This window comes from Haliotis asinina, chromosome 15 (assembly GCF_037392515.1).
Source record: "Haliotis asinina isolate JCU_RB_2024 chromosome 15, JCU_Hal_asi_v2, whole genome shotgun sequence".
Lineage (NCBI taxonomy): Eukaryota > Metazoa > Mollusca > Gastropoda > Lepetellida > Haliotidae > Haliotis > Haliotis asinina.
The window spans coordinates 769,990-788,418 of NC_090294.1; the positions used below are offsets into that span (position 1 = coordinate 769,990).

Here is an 18,429-nt window from a genome sequence, read left to right on the forward strand (position 1 = left end):
GCCGAGGTGACCGTAACTGCCATACCTACTTACACTAAGGTAGTTTTAGCGCCGAGGTGAGCGTAACTCCCATACCTACTTACACTAAAGTAGTCTTAGCGCCGAGGTGACCATAACTGCCATACCTACTTACACTAAGGTAGTCTTAGCGCCGAGGTGACCGTAACTGCCATACCTATTTACAGTAAGGTAGTCTTAGCGCCGAGGTGACCGTAACTCCCATACCTACTTACACTAAGGTAGTCTTAGCGCTGAGGTGAGCGTAACTCCCATACCTATTTACAGTAAGGTAGTGTTAGCGCTGAGGTGACCGTACCTCCCATACCTACTTACACTAAGGTAGTCTTAGCGCCGAGGTGACCGTAACTGCCATACCTATTTACACTAAGGTAGTCTTAGCGCCCAGGTGACCGTAAATGCCATACCTACTTACACTAAGGTAGTCTTAGCGCCGAGGTGACCGTAACTGCCATACCTACTTACACTAAGGTAGTCTTAGCGCCGAGGTGACCGTAACTGCCATACCTATTTACACTAAGGTAGTCTTAGCGCCGAGGTGACCATAACTGCCATACGTACTTACACTAAGGTAGTGTTAGCGCCGAGGTGACCGTAACTTCCATACATACTTACACTAAGGTAGTCTTAGCGCCGAGGTGACCGTAACTCCCATACCTACTTACACTAAGGTAGTCTTAGCGCCGAGGTGACCGTAACTGCCATACCTACTTACACTAAGGTAGTCTTAGCGCCGAGGTGACTGTAACTCCCATACCTACTTACACTAAGGTAGTCTTAGCGCCGAGGTGACCGTAACTGCCATACGTACTTACACTAAAGTAGTGTTAGCGCCGAGGTGACCGTAACTGCCATACGTACTTACACTAAAGTAGTCTTAGCGCCAAGGTGACCGTAACTGCCATACCTACTTACACTAAAGTAGTCTTAGTGCTGAGGCCGATTTGTGCAACAATACGATGGAAGAAGCCAAGTGGCAATACCTCATACAGTAGTTTAAGTGAGAGTGCTCTGTGAAGAATTGCTGATCTGAGACACGGCTATACTGAATAAGGGAAGTCAGTCTATTCATATGTTATTTTTCTGTTCAGGACAAAGACAGACTGCATAGCGTAGATGGATGGTCTGGATGAAAGAAAAGCTCACTGGAATTCTTCGTGGCGTATATTGTCAGGTTATGATTTTTGACAAATGTTTCCGAGTTTATGCAAACACCACCGATTGTTTGCTGGTGGTTGTTTATATCATTATGCTTGTCTATCGGTTATGACGGTCCTAATTACACAATGACTCTCTTGTATCCTTATATATACTGATACATCTTGATTTGGGAGAAACCAAAGCCGCTGTGGCTGATTGGGTTAGTCGGCTGCGTTTGTGAGTTGGCGAGAAGGTACCTGACTCTGGAGGTGTGGGTTCGAATCCCGGATGGGACAAACACCAACAAAAGTCTGTACTTCACTAGTATCTTACTTCACTAATCAGGTGTAATCTCAATTATAACATGTTACCTTTCACCACTTTCTAAATGGCCCTGTAGATCCAAAACGGTCTTCAGCTGAGCGTTGTAGAAGATGTTTTCGATTTAAGAGATTTTTCACTTGTTGAATATTTAATGTTCATTCTCATTTCCTGAGGCGTCTTTGATTTTGATCATTTGCGTTATAATTTTAGACAGCAAATGTAATGTCATATTTAGAAATTTACGGATGTTCAACAGTGATGCACGCGAGGTCAACCCTTTCCCAAATTTGAAGAATTTTTATAACTTCAAACAAGGCCTCGGGAGGGTCCTCGTTGGAACACAAAGACGTCCTTCTACTCTGTCCTAACACGGATCCCCATTGTAGCGACCTGTCACATCTCTGACAGATAATGCAAAGGGGATGATGTGTGGGAGTTTGCACATGGGGATGAGAGGGATTCTGGCAGCGTTCTGACTTGTCGACATTGTTGTCAGAATCATGATCAGCCAAAGCTGGCAATGACGACACGGTTCCCGCACAACTCAGTTAAGGCTTATTTTGGGGATGGTCTGCTTTGATACAAATCATCTGTATATAACAGGAATTTACTGTATAAATTATCAAATATAAATACAAAGTATCTGTATAAAACAGAAACGACACACTTATTTATTTTGAAATGAGGTAACGGATAAGGTGTCTTATTTCCTTAGTTAGAAACACCGAGTAGATGATACGGCGTGTGTCAGTATCTGCCATGATGGAAGACGACATACTGCTGGTGTTCAGGAACCTGACGAGGTTCTGTTATGGCCTCTCAGTCTAGGTTTTTGTTGAGGTATGGGGCAGGCTCACTGTAAGGCTAAGGCTGTTTTGTACACCGGCACCCTGGTACTTAATTACCAAGTATAGTGATGGATAAAAATGTCCAAACATGAAAATTAGGGCAATAATATGGTACTATCGAGTGGTCTGGGATACACTGGGATGTTTGTGTTTTGGAAGCAATAGTTGCCATGACAACAGACAAGGTGAGTACCCAATCTCATATGATCTGCTTTAAGCTTCCTGCAGTGTTTCAGTACGATGGTGATGCCTGTTGCCTTCTATAGTTAGACTTGGGTTCATTCTGAGATACCTGTAAAGTTGTTGGGGGCGTACACAGATACACACCTCATAACGGTTTAGGATGGCTGCTAAACATGACACTCACAGCGGAGAAACAATTACAACGACCAACATCTCAGTATACCCTAGCCAGCATATATACAGAGACAGTTATTCCCCGTTAATCCAGAAACACCACTGTATACCCAGGCCAGCATATATACTGATAGGGTTATTCCCGATTAATCCAGACACATCACATACACCTTGTCTAACTAAATCATCCACATACCTTGTCTAACTAAACATCCACCCTCACATTATAAATACACCTTGTCTAACTACACACCCTCCCTCATATTATAAATACACCTTGTCTAACTAAACACATTGCCTTGCATCAAATATTCACCTTGTCTAACTAAATGTCCAGCCTTGAATCATACACACACCGTGTCTAACTTAACATGCTCCCTCACTTCATATATACACCTTGTCCAGCCAAATAATATCTCTCACATCTGCTGAATGTTGACAAGACCTTTGAAAAGCTAGTACAAGAAATTAAATCCATAGCAAGAGACATGTAATCTAAAGGCTTGCAGACTTAGTTTATTGCATTGTATTCCAGTGGATGTGGCCAGTGTTAACAATCACTGGATCGTCTGATCCAGTCACCATGTGACCACTATCCTGCAGTGAGACAGTGTTTGACTACCATAACTTTACTGTGTTGTAATGGCTGGCAGTCTTGCTGAGTAGTATTAATGAATCATATAATCAAATGACCTATGGGTTTTAAGTTTGTTTTACTCTTTCTTTGGATTATAAGAATACAAATTGAATAAGAAACATGTAAGTCAATCCTGCATTCTCAGATAAGGCACGATTACGACCAGATCATTTAGCTGTATTGTGTTCATTCAGTTATCTGACTTCCTGAGCTGTTTTGTCCCTGCGTGGAACATAACGACAGAGGGAGTCATTCTCTGATTTCCATTCACATGTTTTCTGGATGGGCTGAAACACAAACACAAGTCATCGGAGGAAAGACAGGACACTGAACTCTGCATGCTACACATCACGTTCACCAGATGGCACTCCACACTCAACACTGCTGCATGCTGGAAGTACTTTCAAAAAGTTCAGAAAACAAACATTGCATGAAATTAAATATTTCACCACAACAAAAACTGAAATTTCCTCTGTGCTATAAATTCATTTCTATAAATTTTTTGAAACAATAAGTCTGATCACACTTGCTGGTAATGAGGATGATGTTTCTTAATATTTTCAGAACATACACATACAAATTTTCTAAACAATCAGCCAAAAGTGAACTTCTCTGTACTTCTTGTGGGCAATATGTATATAACATTTGTAATTTCATACTTATGACACTAAAGTCAATTCTTCAAAAATGACAAAAATGACGAGGTGTGACTAAATCCTGGTGTTATGTGGATATAGTCAACACCCTAACAGCATCTTCCTGTCTCCTTGTCCCAGACTCCAACTCTCTCAGCAGAGGGTGGTACCATACATCAAGGTTATGGCTCTACCATGTTGACTTTGTTTTGCACCAACAGGGAAGGTTAATGAACACCAAACACTCTTCTCAATGGAAAATATTGTTATTTCATTTCTGAAATGAAGATATACACCATTTTGTACAAAACATGTGGCTGACATTTACTTGAAACACGTGACAGGCAGGTCATGCAGAGAACAAGATAACAAGTGAAGTCAGCATGCAGTGGATGTCAGCCAGCATGGCACAGAGTCCTGGGAGCCTTGTGGACATTGTGCCTCGCGCCGTCTGTAATCATCAGACAATAACACTTCATAAACTTATACTTCTTCATTGATATGTCAGAAAATGGCAGGATGAAAAAATACAGTCATTATCATATTTAACACTTTGATAAAATTGATGTCGTCATGCATTTGATGACAACAGAGGTAGTGTTCCTACCACATAAGATGATTCATGAAACATAATCATTACTGACTTCTGAAGCAGCGTGAATCAGTTCCCTAGTATTAATGACAACCACTGAACCAAACCTTCATGCAATGGTCACTGGGAGAAAATACATTAGTACATTAATCAATACATATACAGTTGAGTAAAATTTTATACACTCAGATCAAATCTTGTTTCGTTTCAAGGAATATCAGTCCACTTTGATCCACAAAAAAAACAATTAATACAATGATGTGATCTGAGGTTAACAGTCTCTACACAGATGAGTGAAAGCAATGATTTTAGTAATGCTGTAAATAGTACAATCATTTGTTGTACTATCATCTTCTCACAGTGTCAACCATTTTTGGGCCTTGTGGATAAAACATTAGGAAAAATTCCTTACCCAGTGACCAAACAAATAATTTCAACATGCATGTTAACCCTCCTGCCTTCATGCTGATGTGAAGGCAAAAGTGTTACTCACACAACACAATAGAACATTATGCAACAGTTTCACTTCTAGAATGCCAAGCTTAAAACACAATCACTATACTTGGCTGCAGAGTCCCTGCCCCTGATCCGAGTCGTTAGACGACGTTTCTTGTGATGATGTTAATGAATAATTAGCTGAGTCCCTCCTCCCAATGTCCCCCTTCTTCACTGATAAGTGCAGCGGTCTTGGAAAGAGATATTCAGACTTCTCCAATGGAGGGTAGCCATTTTTTGACCGTTTTTTCAAGCTGTTGTCAGGACTCTCATTGGTTCCATTAACAAGATGTCTGCTTGAATTGGGCATAGGAAGAATGTCATTCGACATGCTACTGACTCCAGATGTGCTAGTCCTCTTTGAGTCATCACTGTTACATGAGGAGTTTCTCTTACATCTATTAAGAGAGTCCAGATTGTCCAGATGAATATCATTCAATTTCAGAGACACTTCTCCAATCTCACTTTCCACCAAGCCCTTCCTCTTAGACAAGCTGTTGCTGTCTACATGTCCGTTGGAAGAACTATGGCTGGAATTTTTCTCTAGAGAGTTTGTGGTTGGGAACATGGACTTACTCTGCTCCTTGTAATTATTAGCAGTCCTTGAAGATTCCTTGACCTTGTCCCTAAACGAGGACATTAATGTCGGGAGAGGCTCCGTGATGGTGGTAGAAGGAGCTTCCTCCGAGGAAGTAGATAAATTATTCACATTGCTGTAATACTCCCCACACTTATTTCTGATGCTGTTTCTGTACTCTCGTGAGATGTTGTCTGTTCCACTGTTTGTCCTTCGCAGGACACCCTCCCCTGCAGACCGCTTGTCCTCTCCATTATGGACATCCACTGTGACATTCATCATCTTTGCTTCTGGAGTTGTCCGCCCACTGACTGTGGCTCTACCCCGAGGTTTACCATCTTCCGAGGATGTGTTGCTGCGAACAGATTCATCAAAAGTAACTCTCTGCCCTCCATTCCGCCTGTTCCTAGACTTCCTCATAGCTCCCCCATTGGTCACTGGTTGATCCATGTCTGATAATGGGTTTTCAGTTAAGTTCATGTTATCTGAATTGTCAGTTCCATCTTCTGATGGCATATCATCAGTTCCTTCTGTTGAAAGAGCTTCCAAATATCCCGGAGGAGACTCACGTTGTCTGTTACGACTTGGTGGTCGCTCTTTGTGGAGTTCATGCAATTCCATGTTGTCTGTCTCAAACGATGGGTTTTTCATCACATGACCATTCTCTGAGGAGTTGATCATGAAGACGGGCTGTCCGAGAGGAACATAATCAAGAATTCGGAATCTCCACTGCTGCTTTATTGTCAGCCCGAACCAGAGGACAATCCAGAACACCATGTAGCACACTTCACACACAACACAAGCCAGGACAAGGCCATCCTTGGTCACACGATACAGACTGACCAAATCATACAATATTGGGCCTTTGCACACTGCAAAGAATATCAGAGCTGCCATGGCACAAGAATGAGGAATATAGCCCTGGCAGCCACTGTGAACTATCACAGTCTGCTTCACGTAAGTCTCAGAGTTATGTTTTCGTTCAATGATTTTGAACTTTTCCTCAAAGTAGTGCGCACCATATTTAAACACTGTCATGGTGGACAGTACCAGGATGATTCCTCCAATAGTGTACAAGGCGATAATTGCAGCACACCCAAGAGAGAGATGAACATTCTGGTAAAGGTGGAGGTTGTAGCAGACTTTGTATAAGACAGAGAAACCACAATAACCAAACACTGATGTCAAGGTCATGAAGAACATCTGGAAAGCAAAGATGGCTGTGAGGATCTTGTTAGTGAACCAAAACACGGAGGAGTATCTGATGGAGAAGGTGATTAGGGCAGCAGCGAAGTTGACAAAGGCCACAGTGAGGGAGTATTTATTGGTCCAGCCCCAGGGAGGGGGTCGGGGTGTGGGGATGACGAGCAGGGTCTCATTGTGTGCCTCCGTGATGTTGATACTGCTCTTCACATCACTGAGGTGTGCTCGCTCAGGTGTAAACAGGAAGTCCATGTCACTGGTCCACGCAGCATCTGGCAACATGGGAACAAGCAGGTTAGTGATATTTGGAAACAATAATATCAACTTCTCAGACAAATAGTTTTTCATCAGAAACTTGCTGTGAAAATATATATTTCATTCCACAATGGACCTTCAATCACCTCTTCAGCTGCTCTTCACAAATCACAGAAAACCCTATCTAGCCTGTTATCCCCACTCAGGCTGTTTGGATCATATAGCTCACAGGAAACCCATGCTACACTATCAATAGTTTCAATAGTTGGAGGAACATAATCTACCTCATTCATATTTGTTGTGTCCAAAATAATTCCTGCTCAAAGAAGCATTCACTCAGAAAACATTCATATTTTCATTTCAAACAACCAGTGGCACTTCTGCCCTACAACTTCCCTCCGTCTGCTGAAACAAGGAAATGGCAGGCATGTTTTCTCGCTCTGCAGCAACGCTATTCTTTAGCAAGAGCTGTACCTATATTGTAGTATGATCACAAGAACTTATTACCAAAGTTAGGCAAGTCCCTCTACTGACATCCATTTTTAATGGGGAGGAAGTAGGGGAATTTAACTATTATTCTGACAGGACTTGTGAAATCAGTATCCAAATAAGCACTTCCTGTGACTTATGCTTATGCTTCAAAATGGATCATAATATTACAAAACAATCATTTCTGGCATTTTGAAACAGAGATACATGATGTGAATGATGTCTGACATACAGTTCAAATGCAGCTTGAGAGAGTTACCACGGAAGGTTTTCTCATTTTTTAACATTCCTGCCAAATATGACTTACATGAGACTCCATTAAAAACCATCTAGAAAAACACTCTACACACATCAAACGATTGCTTTTAACACATTGCATTTAATACAAGATAAAACATATCAGGATTCCCACTTCAGATAAAGAAAGGTCACAGATATACAAAATATTTCCTACATTCTTCACAGCATGACAGTTTCCAACAAATAGCCTTTTTTGTAGTATCACTGCTTGCCAGATGATAACGTCTCACTGAATCAAGGAGAATTAATATGCTGTGGTTGTCTCACTGCACAGGATTTACATTCATCAGCTCTGTTGGGCTTCAAAAGACTCATTATTCTAATGTGAAAACTTGGTAAATCCTGGGACTGTCACCAGGAGGGAAGTGGTTAACTGGGCTTATGCAGAAGTAGAAGTTGAAAATCTTGTTACGGATTTGGCAGGTAAAGTTATGATGTATGTAGTTTGCAGAGTTTGCTGAAATAAAATACCCTTTGCCAAGATCCTCCCTACATTTTTTTGTCGGGATGCACTGAGTACTGGCTGCCGAATTGTGGTCAGAGAAGTGGATGGCTGATGGCATCAGCAGACTTATGGAATATGATGAATTGGCCATGACACCACTGTGCCTAGTCAGGTCTTGTACCAGTCTGTCATACAGACCCTGAAGTATATATATCCAAGAAAGCCTATGCAAGTCAAGAAAATGTGGCAAGTCTACATTTCCTTAGCTTCAGGAAATGAAGACAGTCTCATGGCTCCATTTCATTATATTATTTTTTTCACTATGAACATTTTCTTTAGTAAAATATGTTCTTTTCAGAGACTAGTTGTTAGTCTAGTCTTGTACAAGTAGCTGGGGATCAACTCAAGCCTTGAACTGAGTGGAACTGAGAGCGATATACTTAGTGGGAGGTGGGTTAGTGTAAGCTATCAATTAATCATCATGGGTGTCATCCAGTAGGTGCTGCAGATCCTCAACATAGATTTACAGAAATCATCTGAAAACAATATCGCAGAGTAATTCTTGAAATGAAAAACATCCTGACTACGACTGAAACATCCTGGCTATGACTGAAACATCCTGACTACGACTGAAACATCCTGGCTATGACTGAAACATCCTGACTATGACTGAAACATCCTGACTATGACTGAAACATCCTGACTATGATCGAAACATCCTGGCTATGACTGAAACATCCTGACTGAAACATTCCGACTGAAACATCCTGACTATGACTGAAACATCCTGACTATGACTGAAACATCCTGACTATGACTGAAACATCCTGACTGAAACATCCTGGCTATGACTGAAACATCCTGACTATGACTGAAACATCCTGACTGAAACATCCTGGCTATGACTGAAACATCCTGACTATGACTGAAACATCCTGACTATGACTGAATTATCCTGACTATGACTGAAACATCCTGGCTATGACTGAAACATCCTGACTATGACTGAAACATCCTGACTGAAACATCCTGGCTATGACTGAAACATCCTGACTATGACTGAAACATCCTGACTGAAACATCCTGACTATGACTGAAACATCCTGACTATGACTGAAACATCCTGGCAATGACTGAAACATCCTGGCTATGACTGAAGAGACTGTTCAACTTACTGCCAACAGACTTTGTACATTGAATGTTTACGGAAATAGAAACTCTCAAACAAACATTCTTCAGGTAAACTAGATACAGCAAATGTAAAACAGGTTTAATTAGAAAACACTTCAGTAGAACCCTGATGAGGCTAGTGTGATAGACGTTGAAGCAGACACCTACCAGCAGACGGCTAACAGCGACCTAATGCTGTTGGTGCATCCAGACTAATGACATAACGAGAGCCACACTCTGCACTTCACCAATGACCTACACTCTTGTGTAAACTACCTTCATGATTCCAAAAGAATTACATTAAAATTCTAAATGAGCATCTTAAAGAGGTGTTCCTAGGAATTCAAGTTGTTGAATGCAGAGATTTCCAGTGATTGATAAAAGGTGTCAGGAACTTGCAGACTTATCACAGAGGCAGTTATGGATTGTTGGTTCTGGAGGAGAGTCTCACCATTTGTGCTAATAAATAACCCAGCATGCATGCCGGGATTCTTGTACTCGTCTTGAATGAATAAACTGAAGATTAATGCTGGTAGTGGGTGGTACACACTGGGCATGAAGTTGTAACAGCATTGTAGATTAATTGATTTCTTCAAATAAACATGGTAAACAAGATGAACATCAATCTAATCCTTCAAGTCTGTATTGTTTGAATAAAAATACCCTTTTTATATATGATTGCCAATAAAATACTTCAATGTTCCTCTAGAAATATTTCAAAAAAGATACCTGTGAGTTCTAATAAAAGTTTTCTCACATAATTCATTGAAAAGAGAATCAAGAATTATCCAAACAACAGAAAAGCACTGAAATGTTTTGCCCATCTGAAGTTTAAGGCCACATGTTCATGTCTTAACAAGGTGGTTTTTGTTGCTTTCATTTACTTGAGGAAAGTCTCCAGACAAGTGGTCATTCCTCATGATTTGTCTGGACGAGGCTGATACTGTAAATGACCTTTTGAACTATTTGCACAAACATGGGTGACTTTAGTAAACTGTACAACTGTACAACCATCGCATCGATCAGTCAGCTGGTAAACCACAGGTAATAATTTGCTGTTTCAGGGTACCATAAATCCTGGTTTCTGGTTTTTGAGACTTAGGGAACTGTTGGGACCAGTAATGCTGTAGGGGTCGTTGTCGTCACAGGTACTACAGAAATGTACCCCAGGTACCCTTCTGTATACAGAAATGTACCCCAGGTACCCTTCTGTATACAGAAATGTACCCCAGGTACCCTTCTGTATACAGAAATGTACCCCAGGTACCCTTCTGTATACTGAAATGTACCCCAGGTACCCTTCTGTATACAGAAATGTACCCATGCCAAAGTAAATGTACAGAAACGTACCCGGTACCCTAAACAGCAGACGAGTCCACTTTTCTCAAGCCAAAACCGAAACCGGTTTGTGGTGTTGTCCCAGATCGCCTGACTTCCGCATGTTTTCTGGGCATTAAAAATCATTTTTTTAGCCTTGTATTCTTACACAATCGTATGATATTGTACAATTGACAGTTGAAGAAAGGTATACTGGTGTTCCTGATGAACACGTACTGCCATGCTGCACTGCTTCTGCAGTTTGACAGGCAGGAATAAAAGTAAACTGGTTCAGCGCTGATTGTGATGCAGAATGGGATCGTCCTAGGGCACAATTCCATACATTTACTTTGGCTAGGGTACACTTCTGTATACAATGTGGTACCTGGGGTACATTTCTGTAGTACCTGTGCCAACAACGACCCCTTCAGCACCAGTAACAAATTCTGTTGTGGATCAAACACATGTAACCAAACCAGCCAGCCAGACAAGCCAGCCAGACAGACAAGCCAGACAGACAAGCTAGACAGACAAGCCAGCAAGACAAGTGCCAACAATTGAAATCATTCCTGAAGCAACACTAATTTACATGTCATGCCCAATTGAAGCAATTTGTTTGATGTTTAATGCCAAACATAGCAGCGTCCCAGGTATATGGTTGCTGTGTGTAAATAATGAAGTCTGACAATCAAGTAATCGACAACATGATCGAAACTGTTCATTATTTCTGACCAAGTAGTTTCCATTCAATATTGCCAGACAAATGGACATAGTCAAATTGTTCCTCATCTCTTTTGTCTCTGACATTGTTTTTAAAGATGAAGAAATGTGCAATCACTTGCACATAAGTGAGTTAGTTTTATAAATATGCCACACAGGGCATAGAAGCAACTCACACTGATCATTTCTGACAAGAGTAAGGTATTTTCTGTGAAGCATTTCTACATTTTTTGACAGACTTGAAAACATTTTGTTTGTGTAAGCATTCTTCCTCACACTTCAGAGAGAAGGAGGATTTCCTAGCTATTTCCCTTTAGACATGACCTTTGAACTGTCCTAATGACTGTCAGCTGATGAAGGTGTTATCATTGGTTGGTTTGTGGAGGAGGGGCCTCATGTGAATGGGTGTGGTTTTTGGGGAAGGTGATGCTGTTTTGATTACTGTAGACAGTGTTGATATTTGAACGAGGGATTAACTGGTGACACAGTAGGAAAGTATGAGAGTCTGCCATTATTGAAGATGAACTTCATGTTATGATGCCCAGTGTATGATCTCCAACAATACCATTTGCCCACACATCCTATGATAGAAACTTATTAACACAAATGTTATTACTAGGCTACAACACCATGCTCACTATCCACTAGGTTTGAGACATCCACGCTTGTAACATACAAAGTCCAACCTACTGCTGTATACTCTGTACATGGGCCGGAGGCCACACATGCTGAATTAAACTATTGATTGGTGACACAGTCATGACAGTAGTCAGAGATGACAGTGGGGTCTTAGTGGTGGCTGTCAGTGGTTCTTGTTGTCGGTGATGATGCCGAGTGAAGAGATGACAATGGTGGTGGTGGTTGGTGATGGTGCTGATGTGAGTGAGGAAATGAAAGTGGTGGTGGTTGGTGATGGAGCTGATGTGAGTGAGGAAATGAAAGTGGTGGTGGTTGGTGATGGAGCTGATGTGAGTGAGGAAATGAAAGTGGTGGTGGTTGGTGATGGAGCTGATGTGAGTGAGGAAATGAAAGTGGTGGTGGTTGGTGATGGAGCTGATGTGAGTGAGGAAATGAAAGTGGTGGTGGTTGGTGATGGAGCTGATGTGAGTGAGGAAATGAAAGTGGTGGTGGTTGGTGATGGAGCTGATGTGAGTGAGGAAATGAAAGTGGTGGTGGTTGGTGATGGAGCTGATGTGAGTGAGGAAATGAAAGTGGTGGTGGTTGGTGATGGAGCTGATGTGAGTGAGGAAATGAAAGTGGTGGTGGTTGGTGATGGAGCTGATGTGAGTGAGGAAATGAAAGTGGTGGTGGTTGGTGATGGAGCTGATGTGAGTGAGGAAATGAAAGTGGTGGTGGTTGGTGATGGAGCTGATGTGAGTGAGGAAATGAAAGTGGTGGTGGTTGGTGATGGAGCTGATGTAGGTGAGGAAATGAAAGTGGTGGTGGTTGGTGATGGAGCTGATGTGAGGGAGGAAATAACAATGGTGGTGGTGGTGTTTGTTGTTGGTGTCTGTGACACCAACGACAACAGTCATGGTAGCCAACCATTCACTGATGCACCCCCTGCACCTTGCCTTCAGCTCCTATACATTTCATCCTGTATGTAGACAAATTTCTTTGCAAATTGTCCTCCACATCTGCACTCTAAATCTACAAAGTGGCACATGTAACATTTTATCATCAAGTGAATCTTGCTTGCCTGACCCAGATAACATAGCAGTGACTTAATCAGAATGGAAATGCCAAAGCAACGCCTCTACTCCACCAGAGACCACGTGCCAACCATGTTCCAACTTCTCCATTACCAACAAGTTGTACCACCAACTTTTTAGTCTTAGCAAATATTGGGCAATGACGAGCACGCTTCACTAAAAACATGGACCTCCAACAGTGAGAAGTTAATCTATCCCAGCATGCCACATGTTTCTCTGTCAGGCTGATTAACCCTACTGAGCTACAAACACAGCCTTCTAACAAACAATTAATACAATTATGTTACTAATTTCAAATTTACTGATCATGCTAATGGTATTATTGCTTGCAGTGGCATATATTCCTGATGAGTGAGTGAGTGAGTGAGTGAGTGAGTGAGTGAGTGAGTGAGTGAGCCACCTGAAGCTTCTTTGTGACATATTTTAGAAGTTTGGAAGTGATATGTAAACGAACGAGCTTGATGGATAACAACTTCATATTTCATGAGTGTGATGTTTTGATAAAGAATTCTTGTACCATTGTTTAAGTACGGACAATACTGGTGTTGGCCAAACTGGCTCATATTCAGTTGAGAAGGTCATGAAGAATATTCACTACAACATAAAGAGTTTTCACATTTCCACAAAACCATGATTTCAATGATCCCTTGTATCTGCAGTCTTCAGGTGCTAATCATTAATTGCACAGTATCTATGAAAAACACAAGATATCTCCTGTTTCAAGGGTTAGTGAAACACAAAGCATGTTCTCTATGTTGTAAACTGAAAAATGCACCCAACACTCATTATGCACTAATTTTCTGTTCAGCTGAAACGTATGTAACATCTAAATGGTGGACTTTCTAACGTAGCAACTTGTTAAACAAATACACTCCTTGATGGATTACTTTCATAACAGGATTCTAGTACACAGTATTTTGAAACAAAATAGGCAACAATTCCCTTTCCCAACCAGACTAAACACTGACAGGAATGATACATGTAGCCAAACAACCACTCTCCCTCAGCCGGCATCCAATTACTTCACTTAATGCTCTCTGCAAGCATCAGCTATCTGTCCCAGGTACAGGTACAGGGGTGTTCATGCCATCCAGGTGAGAAACTGCAGGGGGAGGGAGGAATAGCAGGTGGAAGGGGGAATACTAGATGGAGGTGGGGAGCCATGGCCAGGAGGTGTAGGGGGTTCCAGGTTCATGAAAGATGACTGGGACAAGTATGTATGAATTTGCTGAAAGAAGAATCAAAGGGAAGTGAAGCCACCGAGGAAGATACATGTACTTGGAGGAAAGAAGGTTGAAGGGTAGAAAGGAAGAATAACAGAAGTAATGAGGCATGGTACTGTAAAGGAGAGATCTGAAAATATGACAGGAATGATGAATTGCTTAAAGAAAGGAAGGAGAAAAGAATTGTTAACAGAGAATAGTTAACAGAGAATAGTTAACAGAGAATAGTTAACAGAGAATAGTTAACAAAGCTAAGGGAATGAAGAACATGAACAGCACACTGAAGGGAACTCAAATCTTAAAGGAATGAGAAGATATTATAGAGATCTGAAGGAACAACTGCTGAAGAAACATGGAAATGTATGTCAATTAGCTCTTAAACGGGCACAAGACAAGCGTATACATATTATATCCTTAAGTATATTTTTGCAACAAGAACCTGAAAACATCATTTTTGAGGACCAACAGAGAATATCAGCAGACATTCCGTACCGTTCTTCAAGGGGCACCAGGAACACAAAAAGACAACCAACTGCAGACTTCCTCAGCCTGTGAGTCATGTGCAATGTCTCAGATTTTGTTTTATTGTTTTTCAGATTCAGATAAACGATGTAATGCAACTTTGTAAACAAGGTGCATCAATCAGGATGGGACTTGACACCAGCTGCCATATGTAAAGACCATCAAGACCATCATCATTACATGTGAGATGTGGAGTTGCAGGTAGCTTGGCACCAAATGTTCTGTGCAGTATTTGATTGTGTTACAACTCATGAAACTTACAGCATCACTGAATTCTGGGCACTGATGGAGATAGCAGGAGATGTATATTTGTGCACTTGTGAAACTAACCTGTCACAGCTTGTTGGGTTAGAGACAGGGTACATGTTTGAGGATGGTTGGAGGTTGGGACCTCTGCAACAGGTGGGGTTATATACAGACCTGTGATATGTCTCAACAATCAAACACAGCACATTGTTTAGGACTGGCACAGCCTTGTTCAGTATTACCTGTTAGGATATCTGGCAAGGACTTGCATCCTGGAAGTGAAACCATTTGTCTACTATCTCATGGAACAGTGAGTTGGTGACTGAGTTTCATTTTGAGCCGCACACAGCAATATTCCAGACATATGATGGCAGTCTGTAAATAATCTTATCTGGACCAGATTCAATCCAGAGATCAACAGCATGAGCATTGATCTACAGACATGGGACACAATGACGGGTGTCAATGAAGTCAGTGAAAACCTGAACCTGTTAAATTTAACCGAGATCTTCATGAGTTCACATGGAACAAACATGATGACATATATGGCTTATAACATAGATGTAACCTGAATGGGGAACATATGTTCTTGGTGAATGTTTATTTTCCCACACTGGCAATATTCCCGTTATAGCATGTCAGCCTGTAAATAACCCACTCTAGTGTGGTTGAACTATTGGATGATAACACATTCTGTGATTTACATACTCTTGGTTCAGACATTGTGACCACAGGATCCCCACTTTAGACAGGCTACTGGTGACCTATTCAGGATCAAAATACTCCACGGGGATGATGTATCTTCAGTATCAACATTGATTGTGTGTGGTGGGGGTATCGCTGGTTTTAAAATGTGTCCAGTTGATTGCACTTCAGAACCAGTTTCCTTGGTGACAACAATATTAAACCAATAATCCCCAACTCTGTCAGTGAAGAAATTCAGAAAGGCAGTAAATGAATGTTTAGGAATAAAGGAACTATAGATACAGTAGTTTCGGGAGAGTGAGTGAGTTTAGATTTACACCGCACTTTACAATATTCCGGATATATGGAGGAGGTGTGTAAATAATCAAATCTGGACCAAACAATCCAGCAAGCATTGATCTGCACAATTGTGAACCAATGACATGTGTCAACAAACGCAGGGAGCTTGACAACTCAGTCCAGTTAGTCACCTCTTATGACAAGAACAGTCGCCTTCTGTGGCAGTGATGGGTGACTGAAGGCCTATTCTACCCCGAACCTTCATGAGTCCAATAGTTTGAGAGTCAAATAAACATTAATAAAGGTATGCAGAGACAACAGTCCAAGTAAACTTAGTCTCAGTGTATTTCGTTACTCTCCACCACTGAGTCTAACAAAACCTCGTAGAAGGTCGTGTCAGGTAACCTTTGAGCGACCAATGACCATTCAATCAAATGCAAGACGGTTAAATAGATTTAACCAATCAGACAACGGATACTATTTAGGGATTTGAGGGACTTCAAAATATTCAGGTCACTGGCACAGATCTCTCCACAAACAAAAATCCCCATATAACACAATTATTTGACCTGCAATTTAAAGGCTTTGGGGTTTCTGTTGAGATGGGTTCTATTAGCTAATGTTCCCACAAGATGACATCCTTGAATATTGCCCAGAACACCATTTTCAGCGACTCTTTACTCACCGCATCACCCGGAAGTGAGCGTAAGCTAAATAGCATTCGGAATTATGAACCTTTTCGAGATAAAAAGTTCAAAAGGTATGTGCAAATGTCCACTTTCGCGATTTGGTAAGGTGTGTTCTGATTGGTCGATCTCAAAGGTTACCTGACGCGACCTCCCATAAGGTTTTGTTAGACTCAGTAGTGGAGTGTAACGAAAAGTACTGAGGATAAGTTTACTTAGACTGGCAGAGACAATGAACAGACACTGATGGAAGAACAAAATGAATCATCAAAATACTCCAACAACACCACCACCACCAACAACAACACAAGACAACGGTGCCAGGGAACTAAACATCACACACAATATACTGCTGCCCTCAACAGGTAGGCTAGACTCAGACATCCTCCAGCCTGACAGAACTGGCCTATAACAGGCAGCAGATGCGCGTCAGACATACTGTGTGATGTAGGTTTGTGATGGGCACAACCTTGTGTCCTGATAGTGATTGAGATACAGCAAACATGATACTGCTTTCACCTTTGTTTGTCTTACCAACATATACTTATACAATGAAATCTTACAAGTGAAGAATTCATCAGTATTTCTATCTTGCAGATGATGCTTTTATTGTGTTTATAAACAGACAAGGGAAAGTATTTTATAACTTGTTGTTCCAAACAATTGTTCAAGAAGACTCTCTCTGCATGGATGAGATAAAGACAAATGCCCACCCTAATGTCCTTTACAATGTGTAACATCTAAGCATCCTAGAGAATTATTAAAAAATGTCAAGTTTCGTTTTTAGAATAATTTTCAGAAAACAGACAATGAGATCCAAACCTTTCAAATACAGATTTTAATTCTAAATGCAATTTTCAATTTTAACGCACACCATATTCAAAAGAGCTTTTTCAAACCATCCTCAAATTGCCAACAGATCTTCTTTGCATTAAAAAGACCCCACACAACATAGTTTAAAATAAATCAATACATTTCATCTTAAATCTTTTACAGATTTTAACTTCAGCTAATTTCTTATATGCCTCAACTGCTTGAAAACCTCCATAAATGCCAATGAAGTGATTTTCTTGTTCAAATGCAAGTGAATTCCCTTGTTTCCATGAGCCATTCATTCCTCTCCACTGCAGCTTAATGTCGTTCTCTTCCACTAACTCGGTGTACACACAAACACTCATAATGGGTTAACAGAACAGTGGCCATGTCTAGAGCCATTCAGCAACAGAACTCAGTGAACACACAGCTCTAACTGTTCACACATCAGATTACAGATACAAACACCACTCATACAGCACAATTACTTTCAAATAGAATTAATTGGTCTGGGATTCAAATATTCCCATCACCAGGCTGTGTCTAGCTGGAAGGTACTTTTTTTGTTAAGTGACATTAAATAAAAGTCTTGCTTATTTGTTTAGTTCAACTCAGTTTACACTTCATTTCCATGTCATTCAATGAGTGGGTGGGTGGGTGAGTGAGTGCATGAATGAGTGGGTGGGTTGTGTGGGTGAGTGGATGAGTGAGTGAGTGAGTG

The 18,429-nt window shown here is 41.1% G+C and overlaps 1 protein-coding gene across 1 annotated transcript in view; it reads right to left on the reverse strand.

Moving 5' to 3' along the window:
* Positions 1-18,429, reverse strand: part of LOC137266382 (uncharacterized) — an 83,279-nt gene that overhangs the window by 17,775 nt on the left and 47,075 nt on the right. The window contains exon 2 of the mRNA XM_067801880.1: positions 5,114-7,098. Within this exon, the coding sequence (XP_067657981.1) occupies positions 5,114-7,098 (1,985 nt within the window). The remainder of the gene's footprint in view (positions 1-5,113; positions 7,099-18,429) is intronic.